The sequence below is a fragment of the Leptodactylus fuscus genome, chromosome 6 (genome assembly GCF_031893055.1).
Source record: "Leptodactylus fuscus isolate aLepFus1 chromosome 6, aLepFus1.hap2, whole genome shotgun sequence".
Taxonomy (NCBI): domain Eukaryota; kingdom Metazoa; phylum Chordata; class Amphibia; order Anura; family Leptodactylidae; genus Leptodactylus; species Leptodactylus fuscus.
Window position 1 is genome coordinate 47,704,102 of NC_134270.1, and position 21,970 is coordinate 47,726,071.

At 42.6% G+C, this 21,970-nt stretch overlaps 1 protein-coding gene across 1 annotated transcript in view; it reads right to left on the reverse strand.

Moving 5' to 3' along the window:
- WNT4 (Wnt family member 4) overlaps window positions 1–21,970 on the reverse strand; it is a 42,771-nt gene that overhangs the window by 12,657 nt on the left and 8,144 nt on the right. Inside the window, exon 2 of the mRNA XM_075279899.1 lies at window positions 3,788–4,023. Within this exon, the coding sequence (XP_075136000.1) occupies window positions 3,788–4,023 (236 nt within the window). The remainder of the gene's footprint in view (window positions 1–3,787; window positions 4,024–21,970) is intronic.

The window sequence follows — 21,970 nt, forward strand, 5'->3', positions numbered from 1 at the left end:
GGGCCCCTGCCTCAGAAAGGTGTAAGGTACCTGTATTTTCTTGTCCGTATTTTATATGTAGCAGGCCCCCCAATAGTTCTACTGACCAAGCTTACCGATTTATGGCAGATTTGGAGAAATTTCTACACCTAAAAATCCGATCTACACATGAATTACCCTGAAGGCGATCACGTTTTTTTGCAATCTCAGTTAATATACATTGAATAGTTACAGAATTTTCTGCAAGAAATCCTTGCATGTGCATTCACCCCTGAAGTTCAGTTCAGTACATGTAAAGGTGCTTGTATTTCTACACTACGTCCTATTAGGACTCATTAACAGTCAATGGTTCTACAGTATTAACAGCAGTTCCTACTAGGTGAATGTTCCTAGGATGTCTGTGGTGGTGACCATATTTCCAGACCTTCGAACCTATGTTTTTATGTGGAGTTGAATATTCCGCTAGTTCAGCTGTAACATATTAAAACCAATATGTGGCTCCTCTGAGAGCATTTAAGATCCGAGTGAGATGATAATTGTATCTCCATAGTAGAAAGCATCGCTTCTCATGGAAATAGAGATTCTGCAGAGTTTGTTTTCCATTTGGTTAGATGTACTTAGTAAGTCAGACAGTTCAAGGTCTACCCATTGCTTACATATAGGGCAGGAAGACGTTTGTGGGTTGAAATGTGGCTTATAGGTTCACTGAGAATCAGGCTGAACCCCCATGTTGCGGGAAATGCAGTTTTTTTTTGTTGCAGATTTTGCTGCGTTTTTTTCATCTATGGAGGTTGCATGGCGGAGTGCCAGACTTTATATACCTGTTATGGCTGAGCACTTCTAGAGGTTTCCACCTATATCTGACCATGCAGTGCTTATATGTAGATATAATAGAAAAACTAGGGAAGTTCTCAGGGCCTTTCCACATATGGAACGCGACACATTTACGGAATAATGATGTGAAGATCGGGATGTATTATAAACAAGTTTACTTCAAGGAGGCCATGAACAATCTCACATTCACAAAAATAGACAACTCTTTCATGTATTTCTTTGCATTTATAACATATACAGAATACTTTCATCTTTAATATTCTCACTGGAAGAGACTGACTTTATAAACTACCAGTTACTTAATACGGCCAAAATCAAAGAACAACCTGTAAATACAAGTCCTTGAGTTCTTGTCCTCATTCCAGTTCACTCCAGTTCATTCCAGTTCAGTCCGCTTAGTTATTACCATGTTAGGAAAAGATCAATGACAATGATTAGGACCACCATAATGGCTCCTATTGTTACACGAGCTGGGTCCGACTGGCCCGTAAGAGAATCCTCCTAAAGATACAATAATTGGCCCCTCAAGTCCTGTAGAGTAAAGCCTCAGAATTATGTCTTCTGGTGGGCTCAAGGAAGCCCAACATGACATTATATGCAGTTTTTTAGAATTCTGTGCCAAAAAATACTATGGGTGCATTACCTACATTACAGGTAGTCCGGGCGCCCCACATAATGTAAAAGATGTACCACTGTGCATCAAAAATTTTCCAACATTTTGGTACCTTTTTTGCCAGAAACTAAGACAACAGGTGGTGTAAAGTTAGACCTGACAATCTCAAGTGGCTCAAGATTTATTATCTAGCATGAGCTGCTGTCACAAATCTTATCTAAAGTTGCCACACCTATTAGATTTTCATCATTTGGCCATTTTGGATGTTATTGACTGCTGATCGGACATGTATACGCCATAAAAAGCCACAAGTGACTGTCCATGGTAAACATTAGTCTGCCGAAAACAGATCAGCCATGATGGATATTTTTGGATAACATTCTGCCAAAAATTTGAGTGTTTGGCAAGATTATCCGCCTTAGATTTTGCATTGGGTGAATGAGCCTTGACTCATGAAGCTGTTTGACCTTATGACATAGGTTTGAACACAGATGGACATGCAGGCTTTTGGTTTTTGTGCTTGTGTTGTGTTTTTTTTTCTATTGACGTCATTTGAGAAAAACAATATACCACAAAATACCATGTGGGGGGATGCTAAGTCCCTGTGGTACAGAACTACTATGTAAATGTGCACCTGTATGAACGTAGTGGTGAAATCTATAAACACATTGCAACCTGCCCCGTCCTGCTGTGTGTGGCAATGCAGCTTCTTAATAAATTGATATATATACTGTATATGATATAGCCAGCTGTGTTTTGTACTACGCCTATTCCCTGTCTTCACCCTCAGCTCTGCTGCAGTAGCTTTTATGTTTGGAATGCTGGGAATATTGCCAAGTTTAAAGGGACACACATGTCAACACCATACTTATATGAAAGTGCATGTTGTGCTGAGATGGCGCTTATGTTTATTTTTCCTTTCATTTCTACTTTAGCATTTAATACCATTATTGGTCTCCTGACTATATTGCACAGAAGAATAAAGTATAGCAGCTCTCCAGCATGTGGGAAACTGTAAGCCCTCTGTAACATCAGCTAGAACTCATGGCAGCTATGATATGCCATATAAAATGGACCATATGGGTACATCGGCTGATGAAACGCCTCCCGATCTACCATTTAAGTGTGGCATTACATAAGCCCTATTCCAAGTATTCTCCAATGCCTTCTTACAAGTATTAATGTGTTTTATTAAAGGGGTATTCTCATCTTCAAGATCATATTTAAAGTTGAAGTTTAAGCTAACCTTCTAGGTTTCAGGTCACCCCTGATATTGAGCACTGGCTGGGATGGTGATGTCCATCGTGATGGCCACTTCTATGCTCTTCTCTTCACTATGATTGGTTGCTAAAGGAGATAATACACTCAGCCGCTGAGCCCTGATAAGAGCTAGAAGTATGTTCATCAGTGACTTGTTATATCTGAACGTAACTCCTGAGATAACTGTCTAGTTTAGAACAAGGAGCTGTACGTTACACAGGCTAAGCCTGCCCACTAACTTGTCACTGAAACCAGGAGGTATAGGGCAGAGGAGACAAGAGAGTAGGTGAAACCCTGAGATGGGAAAAACCCTTTAATTTTCCAAACTGTGACCCATTATTGCAAAAATGCATCCCATTACATAGCAGAAAAACACACCTTTAGTAGTCTTAGTACAGAAATATAGAGTCCCAACAGGTCCATTTTACAAACAATGCAAACAATGAATGCTAATCAGTTGGAGGTGCCAAGAGTTGGACCCCCACCTATCTGGTGTTAATGGCCTATCCTAAAAATCTTAATAAAAAACCTTTATGGCTGGGAGTGTCTAGGAAGGCCTAGAGTAACTAAGGTGGTTAAAGCTCCCAATACGATGGAGGCCCCTGGGTGACTTTTTTTCCCCACTCTAGCCTGGCCTTCCTTCCTCAGATACACAGGATTTCTAGTTGTTGCTTGGTATAGGCGTAGCTTCTATTGAATGTATCCCACTAAAGAAAATAAAATACAAAATTCATCCAGTACAGAAGCTTCATACCTGGAGTTTTTGGAGTATAACTTACTACCAACACAGACAGAAAAACAATGCCCCATGAGAGTAGCAAATAAGAATCTTGAGCAAATTCTTCAGCACAACTACAAGCCATCCAGGCCTCTTCAGTAAATCTCTTCATGGACTGTATCCCTCAGCAATGTAAGCCACAACTTGAGTGATGTCTCAGATGTTATCATGGGGAAAGTTTTAGGGCCATGTAACTACTATTAAGTAATGTTCTTCCAAATTCATCAAACCCTTTCAAGTAGCAGAGAATGGATTTACTTGAGCTCTAGTAAGAATGTAAACACTACCGTAAGGCTTATGACTTCAAAATCTGCATTTCTTACCCTGTGTCACCACTTTTCCAAAAACAGGCAATGTGTCGAGTGTTGAGCAGTTCCAGCGTCGATTCCTAAACTGATACTGGCATTCTTCAATTGCCAGCTGAGCCCCTCGCCTTACGGAATCCATGACTTCCAGATTCCTCTTGCACATTTGCACCTGGCGTTGAATTAATCCCTTGAGCTTCTCACAAGTTTCCTCCTCTGAAATGCTGCCTACTGAAGACAGTTTTGCAAGGTACCTGCAAGATAAACACATGAAGACAACTCAATTGCTTGTAGACCAAGATAGAAAGCTATCTTTAGAGGAGCACTAAACCTAAAGTCAGAAGCTTAGAAAAGTGGAAAAGTTGCGAGTATTCTTCGTTTATTGGTATGGTAGTTTTCAGACCTGAAGATATGCAAAATAAAGTAGTGAACATGGAACGTGACATTTATATGTTCCCACTGTGGAACATGTAATACTGTGTGAGGGCCACTGTGGAATTTATAATACTATGTGGGGGCCACTGTGGAGCGTATAATACTATGTGGGGGCCACTGTGGAGCGTATAATACTATGTGGGGACTACTGTGGAGCATATAATACTATGTGGGGACCACTATGGAGCATATAATACGATGTGGGGGCCACTGTGGAGCGTATAATACTGTGACGAAGCCCACTGTGGAGCATATAATACTGTGTGTGGGCCACTGTGGAGTGTATAATACTATGTGGGGGCCACTGTGGAGTGTATAATACTATGTGCGGGACACTGTGGAGCGTATAATACTTTGCTGAAGCCCACTGTGAAGCATATAATACTGTGTGTGGGCCACTGTGGAGCGTATAATACTATGTGAGGACCACTGTGGAGCATATAATACTGTGTGGGGGCCACTGTGGAGCGTATAATACTGTGCCGGATCCCACTGTGGAGCATATAATACTGTGTGGGGGGCCACTGTGGAGCATATAATACTGTGTGTGGGCCACTGTGGAGCGTATAATACTGTGCCGTAGCCCACTGTGCAGCATATAATTCTGTGTGGGGGCCACTGTGGAGCGTATAATACTGTGCCGTAGCCCACTGTGCAGCATATAATTCTGTGTGGGGGCCACTGTGGAGCATCTAATATTGTGTGAGGGCCACTGTGGAGCATATAATACCATGTGGGGACCACTGTGAAGCATATAATACTATGTGGGGGCCACTGTGGAGCGTATAATTCTGTGCCGGAGCCCACTGTGCAGCATATAATTCTGTGTGGGGGCCACTGTGGAGCGTCTAATACTATGTGGGGGACACTGTGGAGTGTATAATACTGTGTGGGGGGCCACTATGGAGCAGACTGTACTGTCTTGGGGCCACTGTGGGAAAATTGTACTGTCTGGGGTCCCCTCCCTATTTATATCACACAGTATCTGTTTTATAGCAGACGTGATATTAATACATGCTGTAAAAAAAATTGCACAGTCACTATAAAACAGATCCTGTGCATCTAAATAGTAAACATTAATTGTTCTCTCAGTACAAAGTTGTTTGTATCATTGAAAGCTCTGTAAAGCCCCATTTACATGACTGTATTTTGTGGGTCCGTAACTGTCCACAATTGTGGATCCACACAGTATTAAGGTTTAATTACTGTGTTGGAACTTTTTGATAATTTATTCGCTTTGAGTTACAGTTTGAGCACTTGGTCTCTAAAAAGTTCGCCATCACTGGTCTAAGGTGATGGAAGGTTCACATTAATATTAACTCTGCAGAAAGTGGACATGGGTAACAGTATCAGCATAAACAAGATGTAAAATCAGCATACATAGCTAAATAGAAAATATTGCATAATTGCTTTAACTAATTTAAGGGTGTTCGCAAATTTGCCTTTGGGTTAAGAAATTATCATTTTTGCTCTAGAATGCCCTTTTCCATATATACACCCCATTTATAGTGTGATATACTTTGAGGCAAGGGTCAATAAACAGGGGCACTCGGAAACTCTTGCATGGAAGTTGCTCATGAAGGTCTATCTTCTGAAGTAACAGGTTTCATATGAAGATCACTAATGCTCTACAGTGAGAACATATTCACACACTTGTATTTGGCAGACATGTAATGTCCATGGTAATCACGGGCTGATTGATTTTAATGGGTGCATGCAAATTTTCATTGAGCTCCTTTAAAGTCTTTGGGTCCTTGATTTTTTTTTTTTTTTCAGGGACCTAGAGACATACAAGAGTATAGAGAATGAAAAACGGAACTATTGACAGCACACAATCTGAAAATAAGCAGAGTCGGGTGTTGTCTGTTATTATGAAGGACATTAGACTTCTGCAAAACGTAGATGTGTGAATAAGGCTTCATATGCTGAACAGATATGTAGATGAATGGGGTTTTCCAGATGTAGCAATACTGCCACTCTGTCATTGGACTGTGTCTGCTATTACAGCTAGGCTTGAGCTGCAAAACCAGGCAGTCTACTGGCAATTATCCTGGAAAACCACTTTAAAGAGGACCTTTCACCATTTTGCCCACAGGCAGTACTATATACTGCCGGAAAGCTGATAGTGCGCTGAGTTCAGCGCACTGTCGGCTTTCCCGATGTGGGCCCAGTGTGAAGAGCTTACGGTCCCGGTACCGTAGCTCTTCTATGGTCAGAAGGGCGTTTCTGACACTCAGTCAGAGACGTCCTTCTTCACAGCACAGCCAATCGCGCTGTGCTGTGAGAGACGGGAGGAACGCCCCCTCCATCCGCTCACAGTACTCGTCCATAGATGAGCATTATCAGGGAGGGAGGGGGGAGTTCCTCCCAGCTCTCACAGCACAGCGCGATTGGCTGTGCTGTGAAGAAGGACGTCTCTGACTGAGTGTCAGAAACGCCCTTCTGACCATAGAAGAGCTACGGTACCGGACCGTAAGCTCTTCACACTGGGCCCAGATCGGGAAAGCCGACAGTGCGCTGAACTCAGCGCACTGTCAGCTTTCCGGCAGTATATAGAACTGCCTGTGGGCAAAATGGTGAAAGGTCCTCTTTAAGTCTAAGACCATGTAGCGAAGTGTACCCAAAAAACAGTGTAGAAAAAAATGCAGCAAAAACGCGTTTTTTCTGCAGCATTTTTCATTCATTTTTTGCTGCATTTTCCTCTGTGTTTTTTCTTCCACTATTAAATATATAGGGAAAATGGTCACAATTCAGCAGCGAAAATTAACATTCTGCGTTTTTCAAAACTGCAAGTGTTCTGCAGCTCTTTTTCGTGTGGATGAGAGATAGGAAATCCCATTCACGTTGCTGGTACTGTAAAACATAGTTTTGGGTTCTTTTTACTGATGCGTTTCCGCTGAAGCTAAAGACGCTTCCCCTAAGCCCCAGTTGTTTCCATCCTCTGATAGCGCTGCTCAGGACATAAGATGTGCTGTGTGCTCGCAGCCATTTTGCTCGGAGCCGTGTTGACAGACTGTTTCAGTGTGTTCTCTTTCTTGTAGTAGATTTGCAGAATGCTTTGGCAATAGATGAGTAAATTATTTACAACTGCAAATTCGGGCTGTTAAAAATCTATTTGCTTGTTTCATTAGGGAGTGTGGACAATGTGCGAGAAAAGGAAAAAAAGCAAACGGCATGTCACTGGCTGTGAGAACCTGCAGGCACTTTGCCTATAGAGCTTACAATCCAAATGTTCTGCCGGCCTGGAAAAAAAACTTCCTTGTCTTGTAAATGTAATCTTGGCTGTCTGACAACCCATCTGTCTCTCGCCCAGTGATCAATCGTCTTCTTACTGACATATCTTGCAGGAAGTTTGGGCAGTGATCGGCCCTCATTCTCACAAGTCTGCAACTTTCCTCTCTATCTCGCTGATACTATAGGGATGTGCATTCCTTGCTGTGAATCTATCTTGTCAGAAATCCTGATTACTGCTGTATCCAAGTACTACTTGGAAAAGCCAGAGGTCTTCAGAGTCAGCCAAAATAAGCAGAAAATACTTGTGTGTGCCAACTCCCAGCTGCCATACCGTCCTCTCTCAGCTTCTGCTGTTTTGTAATCGCTCACACACATCTACTTTCTAACCAAACCTACAGACTTGAGATTTCAGCCCTGTAACTCTGGTGCCCTGGAAAACAAGTCACTTAATATGTGTAATAAGGGAATTTTGGCCTCCTGGGAAGGGCCATTGGTTGAGTAGGTTAAAGCCTGGTCCATTGTCCAAGTCACCCCCACTTTTCAGTCCAAATGACGCAAGACGTAAGGGGTCTTAAAATTTTTCCCTTCCATAAGTGTACTTTGAGCTATATGAGTCAGGAAGAATAGCAGCCAGTCATAGAAAACCCTATAAGAAGGTTTATAGGAGGTCCTCAGTAGGGACTCTGGGTTAATAATAGCAGGAATCAGCTTTCTTTGTATTCTACAGGTGCCATTGTGGATTTTTTGGAAAATTACAGCCCTTTTTGGAGTATGTACACAAGCAGGAGTTATATATACTGCCTGAGAATCTGGTGAATAGGACAACATCTATGGTTCAGGCTAATTCCAGTCTACCTACTGATTTAGTCCTCTCTGGCTTCCAACTCCTAGTATGTTCTCAGTGCTTCCATTGGTAAACTCAGGGTCCTATTGTTATTATTTCACAAAGTCCCAGAGGATCGATTTTACCCATTTCAGTGGTGTTCAAAATCTCTCTTCAATTCAGTGACCTCAACTAAAGGTGACCTGTAAAACTCAGCCTCACCATTTTGTTGCTTATAAACTCCTAAGGCCTGGTTCACTGACTTAGGCCCGGTTCACATCTGCGTTAGGTATTCCGTTTGGATCTTGGGGACCCCCGAACGGAAACCTATGCGCATTAAAAAGTGGTTAGCTAAGAAACCACATGGAACCCATAGACTATAATGGAGTCCGTGTGGTTTCCGCTCGGTTTCCGCACGAAACATGCAGAGAGAAAAGTGCTGCTTGAATGATTCATGCGGATACCGAATGGAAACCACACAGACCCCATAATAGTCTATGGGGTCCGTGTGGTGTCTTAGCTAACCGCTTTTTAATGTGTATAGGTTTCCGTTTGGGAGTCCCCAAGCGGACTCCCCGAACTGAATACCGAACGCAGATGTTAACCAGGCCTAAATCAGTGAACCGGGCCTTAGGAGTTTATAAGCAACAAAATGGTGAGGATGAATTGTACAGGCCACCAGAGTAGAGCGCCACCTTTACTCGAGGTCACTGAATTGAAGAAAGATTTTGAACGACTTTGTGAAGTAATAACAATAGGACCCTGAGTTTACCAATGGAAGCACTGAGAACGTACCTGGAGTTGGCAGCCAGAGAGGACTAAGACCTCTCTAAATTATTCCTACCACAAAGCCTGAACACGACTCCATTGTAAATCCTGTCCATGGAACAATTATCATCTCTAGATGTTCCTTCTGATTTGCCTACTTGAATGAGCAGGAATGAATGTAAGTATAGAGAGATATCAGCTAGTTCCAAGACATGAGCATGAGTAAGCCTGGGCCGTGGTCCCACAAATAAGTAACAGACCCAGGGGAGAACCAGAATATTACAATAAAATCCATAATGGACCCCACAAGCACCAGACTACTAAACATACCTAAAGTAGCACTTGGAGTACAGAGTACTACAAAGTAGTAGACATGTAACCAATGAAAATTAGTCATAAAAAGTCATCATGAAAATTCCTCTTCCAGGACGAGGCCTCTAGCTGGACCCCGAACGGAAACCTATACGCATTAAAAATTGGTTAGCTAAGAAAGCACACGGACCCCATAGACTATAATGCGGTCCATGTGGTTTCTGCTTGGTGTCCGCACGAATCATGCGAAGAGTAAAAGTGCTGCTTGCAGCTGTACAAGATGAAGGTGGGCAGGCAGCAGAGACTCGTGGTCTGCGAACGGACAGAGAATATCTGACCAGAGGACCAAATGGTGTAGAATGCCGTCACCTTGGCATAGCACGACTTGCAAGAAGCTCCTGCAGAATCAAGATCTCTGACCCTGGTTTACAGACTGTGCTGCAGTATCCTGCCACGTGTGCTCAATAACTAGAACTGCTATTTTACAATGAACCCCCATTTCTACATATGTATGTCTATTCTGACCTCTCTATAACATGAAATACAACCTAGTGTCAGTTTAATAAGCAGGTAATTCTGCAATTCTTGCTATTTCTCTGCCCTAGGATTATAATACGAGGATTGCCTGGAGCTTTCCTGCCCACTGTGTCAACGTACGATTCTATACAGATTCATAATTCATTTTTCTTGCTGGAAAGGCTGAGCTATAAATTATGTGTTAAGCCGCTGAAATTCCTTCGCTTGCCTTATAGACCAACCTCCAGGAGGCCTACAACCTACAGCACTGTACTTATTACAGACTTTCCATATCAGCTCCTTATTTCGGTCCTGCCCTCCAAAGATTTAAAGGCCTCAAATATTTGAAACTTCCTTTCCGCGGTGATCCAAAAATCCTATTTATCTTGTATATATCTTTGAGATTCCCTTGCTCTAACACTTTGGCTCAACCTGTTTCCTGCCACTGACACCAGGGAATGGGTTTACCATCTGCTAGAGACACCCTAATAAGGATACTCCAACCACTTCATATTATTGATCAAGTTACCTCCTCCAAGACCCAGCAGCGATGGCTCAGGAAATTCTCTGCCAGCTAAAACAAGATTATTGATAAAGTTACCAGTTACTAAATGCAGCTCAAATGCAGGAGACCTGCGTGTTAGTGATGGGGTGTTCGTCCTAAAAATTTCATATGCTGGAAACCAGCTCTAAAAATCATCATATTATATCAATTATACATCATATTTCATTTTAAAAACTTGGCTTTCTTTCAAAAACAGCGCCACTCTTGTCCCTGCACAGGCTGTGTGAGGTATTGCAGCTCATCCCCTAATTCACGGTAAGGATATGTTCCTATCTGAAAAATGAAGCTTCAGGAATTTGAAGCTGAATTTGTGCAGTTGACCAAATTCTGCGTCAAATTCCACACCTGCCAGGCAAAATTTTTTCGCCTCCCATACACTTCAATGGGAGTTATCGAATATGACGTTTATGTTTTCCACTGGCTTAGAAAATTAGCATCTGTCTCCCTTTGGAAGTTAGTTTCAGGCGGAATTTGTTGCTGATTTTTAGGCCGGGGTCCTAAGTGGTGTAAATACAACAGTTTGGCGGTCTAGCGAATCCCATCCACACATTGCAAAAAAATATGTGCAGTGGAAATGCTGCGAATTCCAAAACAGTTGCGATTTTGGAAATCACTGCATGTCAATTATACTTACGGACATGCTGGCGGCAATCACAGAATTGCAGGAAAATCGTGATGCGATCCGGCGCGGTTTTTCCTACAGTACTTTTTCGTTGTGGCCTGCTACATAGGACCTTAGCTGTAATCCTCGTCAAATTACGTACCAAATTCTGCTGTGTGAACATACCATAAGGCAGCTAAGTAGCTCCAGCTATGCTGTGCCACTCTGAACAGAGTTATGGCGGTGGAGGCCAGAAGGGCAAACGATCTGGTTGCTTAAGTGTAACTAACAGCCGGGCTCCATCTGCAAAAGCCGAGACACTGTGACATTTAACCACTTAAATGCCACAGTCAATATCAACACAGTCACAGGGTGCTGAAGGGTTACTAACTAGGTAAGTAGGGTAACAACTAGGGAACTAGCACAGTAATCCTATTGGGACTTGCCAGAGGCGGGTCCTTGTAGAATGACTGTGACGATTTAACAACAGGCATAATATACTGCAATACAGATACAACTAGCTATCAAATACCGTAGTGATAAAGTAACCTAGAAAAACTTACAAAAAGCAAAAAATAAAAAAAAAGTAAAAAAATATGTAAAAATAAAACAAAAGGAACAACAAACTATTTTATGCAATTAAAAATTTTCAAAAAGTAAAATACAAATTACACCTATTTGGTGTTACCAGGTCCTTAGGGACCTGAATATGCAAGTGATATGCTCATGTTCATTCCACAATACAAAAAATGACTATAAAGCAACAAAAGCCATGGGAAACCAGAAATTACAGCAATGAAAACTTTCATTTTAACTAAAACCCCCCGCAAATGACTCAAAAACAAATGTTTTTATTTTAAAAAGAGCATTTTTTGTGCAAAAGCCCAAATGCGCTTGTATTAACAGAAAGTGACGCTGCAGCATAAGGGGCGGTTCACACTTGCGGCCAGTGTCCAGTTTGTGCATTCCATCAGGCTTCCGTCTTCAGCCCCGGCGAAACTGGACAAAGGACGAAAACCGGGGTTAGTTTTAAAACCCATTCACTTGTCCGTCTGCAGCCTGTCCACGGGGAAACCGTTTTTTTTTAGCCGAACACAAAGTCCTACATGAGATACATAGAAAGGAATCCGGCTCCTACTCCAATTCCATAAAATATAACTTTTATTGCATCAACTTAAAAAATCCATGGAGGATGCAAATCACAATTCATGTCACAGTTAATCCATGGCAATAAGGAAAAGAGCTGACGCGTTTCGAGGTAGAGAAAAGGACCTCTTAGTCGTAGGTTACGACTAAGAGGTCCTTTTCTCTACCTCGAAACGCGTCAGCTCTTTTCCTTATTGCCATGGATTAACTGTGACATGAATTGTGATTTGCATCCTCCATGGATTTTTTAAGTTGATGCAATAAAAGTTATATTTTATGGAATTGGAGTAGGAGCCGGATTCCTTTCTATGTATCTCCTATAATCGTCCCATGGCCGACGGGCAGTTATCGCGTGCTTCATCCATTCCTGTATCAAGTATTTTCATTTAACCCAGTGGAACTATACATTCCTTGTGGAAATCTCAAGTAAGTGGGCTGTTCAATCTCCTTCCCCGTTCCCCTCTCCAGCTACAAAGTCCTACATGTCCGACTTTGCACAGTACTGTTTTTTAGAAAGATAAATTCATTTTGCATTATGCAAGTCATATTTTTGGTTTTCATAAATTTAGACAATTCCTTTAACTTACTACACGTGCATACAGAGTAGTGACTACAGGCAGCAGAAAACAACAAACACCCATTGGAGTGAACTTGTCGATTTTCCCCTGTAGAAATGTGAAGCTGAAAACTGTCAGTGTGACGCTGGATATGTCCTGGCTTTCCACTGCAACCTGACCTGTGCCAAATAATTTTACAAATGCTTAGCATGATAACATGGAGAGATCACTTTTCCAGCAATAAGGAAATGGAGACACTGGGGAAACATAGACACGCTGCTATCAATCACACATTGGCTTTCATTAGTCTAAAGCAAAGCTGCTCAACATTTTTAAGCTAAGAACTTGAGTGATAGTAAATCCAACCACAGATACAAAGATAGACCCTTGAACAGACAGATATGCCCTGTATTCATTCTCGGAGCACTTTGGCTTCACTAACGTTGTTGCGTTAGATAAATTGCTATTTATTTTCCAGGAACAGCGCCATGCTTGTCCATAGGTCTTGTCTGGTATTGCAGCTGGGGCTGTGATACCAGAGATAGCCCATAGATTAGAGTGGCATGGTTCCTGGAAAATAAGCAGGCTTATTTCTTCATAATCCCAGGCAACTAACCTAACCTTTGGATAACTTTTCAGGATACAATGTCATGTGTTTGTACATGGGTGCCATCACTATTTCTGGTGATGGTAGTCCCACTGTGGGACTTTTAAAGGATTATCTTATCTTATCTTAGTGGGTAGAGCCTGGCTACTATGGTGTCTTTCATACACAGCACATGGAGAGTCATCTCCCTAACATTATACTGAGTACTGAGCACTTGGGTGACATAGAAAACTTACTATTAGCTGCACCATCATGCCTATGCCTCTGTCTCTATTTCTTTCACACACAGCACATAGAGAACACAGGAGAGTCTTCTCCCTAACATTAGAAAGAAGTAATGAGCACTTGGGTGAGATAGAAAACTTACTATTAGCTGCAACATCATATCTATGTCTCTGTCTCAATTTATTTCTCATTCAGCTTCTCCCCTTCATCTCCATAGACTTCTAATGACACAAGCAATTTGATGCCCTAGTGAGCTGAAAGTCGGTCTCAGATGACCAAGATGGATTCTGCAAAGATTTTTTATAAAGCTCCAAAGGCCCCCCCAGGCTTGGCACTACTACTACACCATGCAAACTGAGTCTGCTTCCAACATAGTATGCATTTTTATGCATACTAAAATTTTCTTACCTTTTGCTGTTGGTGCCATATTCCCTGCCTGCCCCAGTCCAGGTATACCCCTTCCCTTAACAACATCAGAATGGGCTCCTGTCTCTGCATCTTTCTGTATGCCTCCAAACAGTAGCCAAATGACATGCCCTCCTCACTTTTACATGCCTATCCACTATTCAACTAAAATTACCATTGCTGGAGATCTTGCCATACAGGGAGGTACAAAGGGGTTGCTTAATGCCAAGCCTTATGCCACATGTAGTGGAAAGAGGTAGGGTGGGGGTTAAAGGATTTTGATACTGACACATTCAGACAAAAAACCCATATTAATTACTTACTATAAGGAGAAAAAAAAATCCACCCAATTCATTTCTAGTTTCAGATATGGGTGCCGTACATACAAAGTCTCCAGTCTCAAATGTAGAATGCAAACGTCAATCTGTCAGTATACTTGTCAGGAACAAGAGAAATGGGTTACTCAATACCAACCATAACTGAAATTGTTTTTCGTCATCACTTTAAAAAGATTTCGGAGACAAGTCGCCAAACTGAATCCATTTGTCACTGACAATGATCCGTATTCACGGACTTAAGATGCCAACCCTATCAAACACCATATATACAAATAATTGCCATCCCACAATTCCATGCAGTCTATGTGGACAGGAACTAAAGATCTGTACATCCTGATCTCCCTAGTTCATGATTAGAATACCAGAATAAGCAGTGAAGACTGACACATAGCAGCAGGAGGCAGGGGACAATGTAACTACATAATAATGCCCATTTACCTGTCATTTAGAGCCTATGGAAAGAACACCTGTTAGTTGCCCAACATGGAGAATAATAGATGGTGATGGCATACAGCTGGTTTATTTGTCAAGAACAGATCTAAGTTTTCCTAATGTTGTCTTGATTTTTTCCTTTATTGTGCTACAATATGATAAAATCGCACACAGAGCTTTCTAGGTTGCGTCTTTCATCAGGCCGACATAACAATGCTGCTTTTGTGTATGATCCCAATCCTCCTGACATTAGTGGATATGACATGTGTGCTAACAGTGATGCAATAAAACAAACACATTTCTTCCCAATGTAACTTAAACCTCCGTCCACAGGGCACGGCTCCTTGTCATGCTCCATTTACGGATATACGCTGCAATGTAAGATGTCTGAGGAAGATCTTCTGTGATCATATACAGGACTGAATGATTATCTACAGTAGTGACACTTAAAGGGGTTCTCCTCAGCATTAACACTGAAATCTTATCGTAAAGATAGGCAATAAAGGATCGGTGAGGATCCAATCTTTGTGACCTCCACCAATCAGCACAATTAGAAGGGGCATAACTACCGGGGTAGCAGTGGTAGCGGCTGCCACAGGGCCCGAGACACCAGGGGGCCTGGTGGAAGCCGCTGCCTATGTGTGTGTGTGTGTGTGTGTGGGGGGGGTTAATAGGCTGTTACCAGCTGGAGTAACTCCAGCCAGTAACAGGCCCTATTTACTTACTGATCCTGGCCCCTACTCACGGCCGCCTGCACTTCCCCTTCTGCAGAAACGGAAGTGATCAGGAGAGGGGATCAATAAGTAAGGTTGTAGGCCAGCAAACCCCACAAACATAATCATTATACTCGGGGCGTATTTTCAGGCCCCCCGAGTATAATGATCGGAGCCCAGGGGAGGTGAGGTTAACATAATAAACACTGTTACTTACCTCTCCTGGCTCCGGAAGGCTTCAGGCCTACTTGTGTGAAGTCCCAGACATCACATGGGCCGGTCTTGTGTCCTTTGGGGTTGTGACGCAAGCCCCGGCTCAAGTGACATCTCTTCCATCATTAAAGATGGCTGACATGAGCGGGGAGTGAGTCGGAGCCCAGGAGAGGTAAGTAACAGGTTTTTTTTATGTTTGTATCCTCCCCTGAGTCTCCGATTATTATCTGAAAAGACCCCAGAGTGTGCAGGGGCCACTATGGGGCATAATACTGTGTACAGGGGACACCATGGGGCATAATACTATGTGCAGGGGATACAATGGGGCATAATACTGTGTGCAGGGGCCACTATGGGACATAATAGTGCATGCAGGAATGGGGAGAGGGAGTGTTCGGGAGGGGGTCGGTTGGAGAAAAGGAAGGCAGTCGCGATGGGGGGAGGTCATGTCAAAAGTTTGCCACGGGGCCCCGCCATTCCTAGTTACACCACTGACAATTAGACTACATGCACACGACATGGAAATAGAAAAAAATGGAAGATGGAATCAGTGGGTCACTTATTTTTGTTCACCTGTCCATTTTTAGTATCTGTTTTGTATCAGTTTGTCATCCATTTCTAAAAAACAGATGAATGTCATTGGTCTATTTTTTTGACTGATCCCTTTCATCCATTTTTATTGGCTGCGACATGGTTGCAAGTCCATTAAAAGTAGAACCAATCCATGAAATCGTACAAAACAGAACACTTCCTTTTTTTTTTTTTTTTTTTTAAATGGTCCCTTAAAAAACAGGCATGTGCATGTCTCTACTGACTTCCATTGTTCTAAAAACTGATGTTTAGGAGACGTCTATTACATGTTAATTTTCACGTTCGTGGGAATGTAGTCTTAGAGGGATACTTTATACTGGCATGGTCTCTTGTTCATATTGTTGACCTCAGTGTCTTAGGCTACAGTAACTGGCAGAGCTACCTATAAACACACAAGGATGGAGCTGCCAACTATGCATTTTACTAGTTCACAGGAGCCCTAAGATTGCCACCAATCCTGAGACTGAAGGAGCGGCAACACTAACTACATTGCCGACCTCACTCAGTTGCATGGGGTTGTGCTGCAGCGACCAAGTCACAGGAAAAAAGAGTGAAGGAGATGAACCACTAAAAGAGAGCTGTGGCCTCTTTATTCCCAGAACTATGGGGGTCCCAGAGGTCAGACAACAACCTATCATTAAAGGGGTTGTCACTTGATGACAGAGGTCATAAATTTGAGATCAGTGGGGGTCCAACACCCAAGTCTTGCACAGAGGTCAGGAGATTGAAGCGGCTCCAGACATTGTTTAGTGATCCAGCTGCACTAATACAATTCAACTCCCACTGAAATGAATGGGAGGTAAACTGTAATGGTGGAGTCATACAGGTGGAGTCATATGCGTTCGGTTCCTTACACTGTGGTACAACAACTGGTCATTGTGAGGCCTAATTGTCAGTCTCGGACATCCCCTTTAAGTGATAGTTTACCATCGTGCTATGCCCTAACTTCCCAAGATGTGAATACCCCTTTAAGTCCTAGAGAACCTTAAATTAATAAGACCATGAGAAATAGCTATTCATGTATGTGCTTTCCAGACAAGGTTTACGTGAATCCTACACAAGATTCTTAATACTCATCATATTTAGTGGAAAATCTTTAATTCTGTAGGGTATGAGGCCTATAGGGTCTGAAGACACAGGTACCATGTATTGCGTTCTAAAGCCCTAGGCTAGTAAAGACTAAGGTAAGGTATATGGGGAGCCATATGTTACTGTTACTGTTGCTCACATTACATGTCCGAAGACATGGACACCATGGCTCCTGGAGCTACAGAGAAATTAGACAATGCAGCATGGATTGGGTGCCAGGGACCCCTTCACCTCATCGTGGAGCGGCAATCACTAAGCAAACAAAGCAAATCCAGTAGAAGAGGAGGTATAGGTTAATTTCGATTTTTCTCATTTTAGTTGCGTCCAAATCACACAGAACACCTATACCTTCAGATTAATCACCTATACTATTAGTTTAATCACCCATAGTATCAGCTTAACCATCCTGTACCTCAAAATGTAGAGATTGTGACTATCCAGACAGGTTATCTTAGGAGTTCTCATTTATAACAGGAACACCCTGAAAATAGAGGTGCCAAAAATATCCATTTATACTACAGACTGTTGTAGAAGTGTCTTGTGATCTGCCCTCGGTTCTGCCACCCTGCAAACTGTAGCGGCAATGGCCATGGAGTTGCTACTTAGGCACTTTCCTTATATATTCCTGCAGCTCTGGTGTCCTTGTACTGAGCCGCTCCATAGCAGACACATTACTATGAAGTCTCCATTCCCAGTGATTTACTGCACAGGTTACAACACGTAGTGACATATGGAAAGTATGAGGACAGTGCTGGATAATGTACACTTGTACAGATGAAAGGAGACCAGGACATTAATGTCATAACATACAGACAGTCTGAACAGGTGAGAGTGAGTACAGGTGACAGGCACTCACTACTTATAGTCCTTGTACAATGGTACGTCATCCTTATTGTTATACCGCCGAGGGCTGGAACTGACACTCTAGTAATATATCAAGCTGCAGCCGGCACTCCCAATATACTTTAATGTAGTGAGCAGTGCACATAGCCTTTATTGGCTGCTGATGGCCAATGGACTGACTCCTAATAGGTCCTGGCTTATTAGACATCTATGATGTGTCCTATGGATCGTCTATACAAACACGGCATAAGGAAGTCTATAGACACCATATCAATAGTGGAGTGCATCCTTAGGGGGTGTTCACACTACAGTTAGAAGTACGTTATGATAGGGTCTGTAAAAAAATAAAAAAGGATGTCTATCGTAATGGACATTAATGGACACTAACTGATCGGATACATTAATATCAGTTACGCTAGCTTCACACTAGCACCGTGGTCTCCATCTTTCTGGTCTGTTGGGGGACCCGAATGAAAGAGAGCCAGACCACTAAAACAGCGGATACACACAAACACCAGTGGACCCCACTGACTATAATGGGGTCAGCCAGGTGGCCACCATTTCATCACTGAAAGCGGCGGAGAAAAAAGTCCTTGTGCGGGACTTCCAACCGATTTTTAGAGGTTTCTGCGATGGAGTCTCCAATGGTGCAGATATGTACCCAGCCTTAGTGTGCATTAATGTCTGTTATAATAGGCGTCTGACCCTGTCACAACAGCTTTTAAAAAAACACAGCAAAATCTGCAACAAAAAAAAAATCTGTGTTTCCACAATGTGGAGTCTCACATTAAGGGGTTTTCAGCCATGACCATTTATAACACAATCACAGGACATGTAACTGAATACGGAGCTATTGTAATTGTCCTTTGTTAGGGGGTGTTCACATTACCATACTTAAAGGCGTTCTTGACCACTAATAACAAATAACTTGGTGTGAAACTACAAAGTAATGCATGACCTACAATATTAAGCTGTCTCTACATTACCAGGAGCCCCACTGTCCCCAAACAGCAGATCTCTGGGGGTCTCAGCTATTGGACCTTTGCAGATATCATATCGATGACCTATCCTAAGGTTAGACCATGTAACCCCTTATTAAACCATCCAGTTTTCTGGTGTAGATGGGTGTTATTTTGGCACATCTTTGGCGCTCACCTTTCTTGCACTACAGATTTTTCACACTGTTCATCCCGCGCCTCTCTTGCCACTTTCACGGGTCAGATAGCGAAGTAGGTCAGGGACGCCTCAGCCTGACAAATATATTATAACTCATGCCAGAAATGATGGAGTTATATAAGAAATCTAGGCCAGGTCCTGACTAGTGTAAATTTCAATTCTGGTGCATGCAGTATATTGGATTTATTAAGAGGCCAGAGCCTTTTGAGTCGTACCAGTTGGGGAATAAGAGGGCAGTATGTCTATCACTACTATAGGGGCAGTATGTCTATCATTACTATAGGGGCAGTATATCATTCACTACTATAGAGGCAGTATGTCTATCATTACTAGAGATGAGCGAGTACTGTTCGGATCAGCCGATCCGAACAGCACGCTCGCATAGAAATGAATGGACGTAGCCGGCACGCGGGGGGTTAAGCGGCTGGCCGCCGTCAAAGCGGAAGTACCAGGTGCATCCATTCATTTCTATGGAGTGTTCTGTTCGGATCGGCTGATCCGAACAGTACTCGCTCATCTCTAATCATTACTATAGGGGCAGTATGTCTATCACTTCTATGAGGGCAGTATGTCTATCACTACTATAGGGGCAGTATATCATTCACTACTATAGGGGCAGTATGTCTATTACTACTATACGGGCAGTATGTCTATCACTACTATAGGGGCAGTATATCATTCACTACTATAGGGGCAGTATATCATTAACTACTATAGAGGCAGTATATCTATCACTACTATAGGGGCAGTATGTCTATTACTACTATACGGGCAGTATGTCTAAGGGAAAGTTCACACAGGGTATTTTTCATACAGGTAGCCGCGACTGAATACTGGTGCACTGCACTGGCATCCAATGAATGGGCGTAGTCGGGAGGGAGTGTCTTTAGGCCGAATCACGAAAAGAATCTTGCTTCCTGACCAGCTCCCATTGGTTTCAATGGGAGCCGTCTTTTTGGTCAGGATTTTGAGGTGGATACGGCCTCAAAATCCTGACCAAAAAACCCTGTGTGAACTTACCCTAACACTACTATAGGGGCAGTATGTCTATCACTACTATAGGGGCAGTATGTCTATCACTACTATAGGGGCAGTATGTCTATCACTACTATAGGGGCAGTATGTCTATCACTACTATGAGGGCAGTTCCTAATTCCAACCAATCCTGAAGCTTTTTTCGCTTCCTGAACCATGATATAGAAGTAAGGGCCAGAATGTGATTGGAGGCTATGGCCAATGTTTCCACACTAGTTTTCATAACTGAGGCCTGGTGTGTAGTATTCTCATTACACCGAGTCAATTACACTTAGCTGACCATAAATCTGACATCTGCTGCTGATATTTACTCCAGGCTCATACACTAACGTAACACAACGATGCTGTAAACCACAATGGTTTATATATAAATGTTACCGTACCCCCAGCTATTTGCTCGCTGTGCAGCTGACATATAAACCACAAGAGTGAAGGTTAAGTGATTATTATAGTCAAATGTACCATAAAGCAGCAGACAGGCTGCACATTGTAATGTAAAGATCATGTCCCACGCTGCAATGGTGTTAATAAAACCGGTAATCTAGAGGAGAAGTGGGACCTTAAATATGCACAAGAGGGATGGTGAATGTAAACAATGGCGAGCGCTTACCTTGTTATTGACTGAAGCGGTGCAGAGGATGATGTGCTATAAAAAGCTCCAAATTCTCATGGACGGCGAGGGGAAAGCGCTATATATACACAGTATATTAGTGAGATAAGCAGAAACTGGAGCGTACACATGTGCACAAGGACTATGTTGACATTGCTTAAATAAATACTGTAAGCAGCAATGTACTCTGCAGATGGCGACTACTGGGGTTCACTTACTTATGAGTATCAATTTTTATTTTATTAAACTGAATCAAAACAATAAACAAGGACCCAATCTCACTATCTAAAACAAAGTCATGCAACTTTCTAATACTTTGTCTCCTCATTACTCTTTATGGCTGTGGTCACACATTGCAGAAAAGCTGTGCTTTTCTTGCTGATTTTTCTGGGTTTTCAGAGTCACAGCCAGGAGCGAATTTGGTAGGAGGGAGGATGTTTCCTTTTTTTGACAGCAAGCACAACTCTTAAAACCCAACATATAGTAGAAATTGATTTTGCAAGGGCTGAAGATTATAGATACTGATGGCCTACCCATAGGATAGGTTATCAGTATCACATCGGACGGGTTCTGACACCCAGATCTCATCCCGATCAGATATTTAGGGTGCCAGAAGCCATATACAAGGTATCCAGTTGGATACAGCCCTGTTCTTATTCAAGTGTATCTCTGGTAGCACCCACAGCCCCATAGAAGTGAATGGAGCAATGGTTATGCAAGCGCCTCGGCGGCTCTCCATTCACAACGAAACGTTAAGGGGACTTTCGGCCCACCAACCTCTTGATCACTGGGGAACCCCGTGATAAGGATCCCCGCAATCGGACACTTATTCCCTGTTCTGTCCATAAAGGGACAACCCCTTTAAAAAGAAGCAAGGCTGCTTCCTGTCATATACCTAATATATGGCTTCCAGAGAACAAAACACCAGATCAGGACAGGGTCCATGTGTCACACCCCAACCGATCAA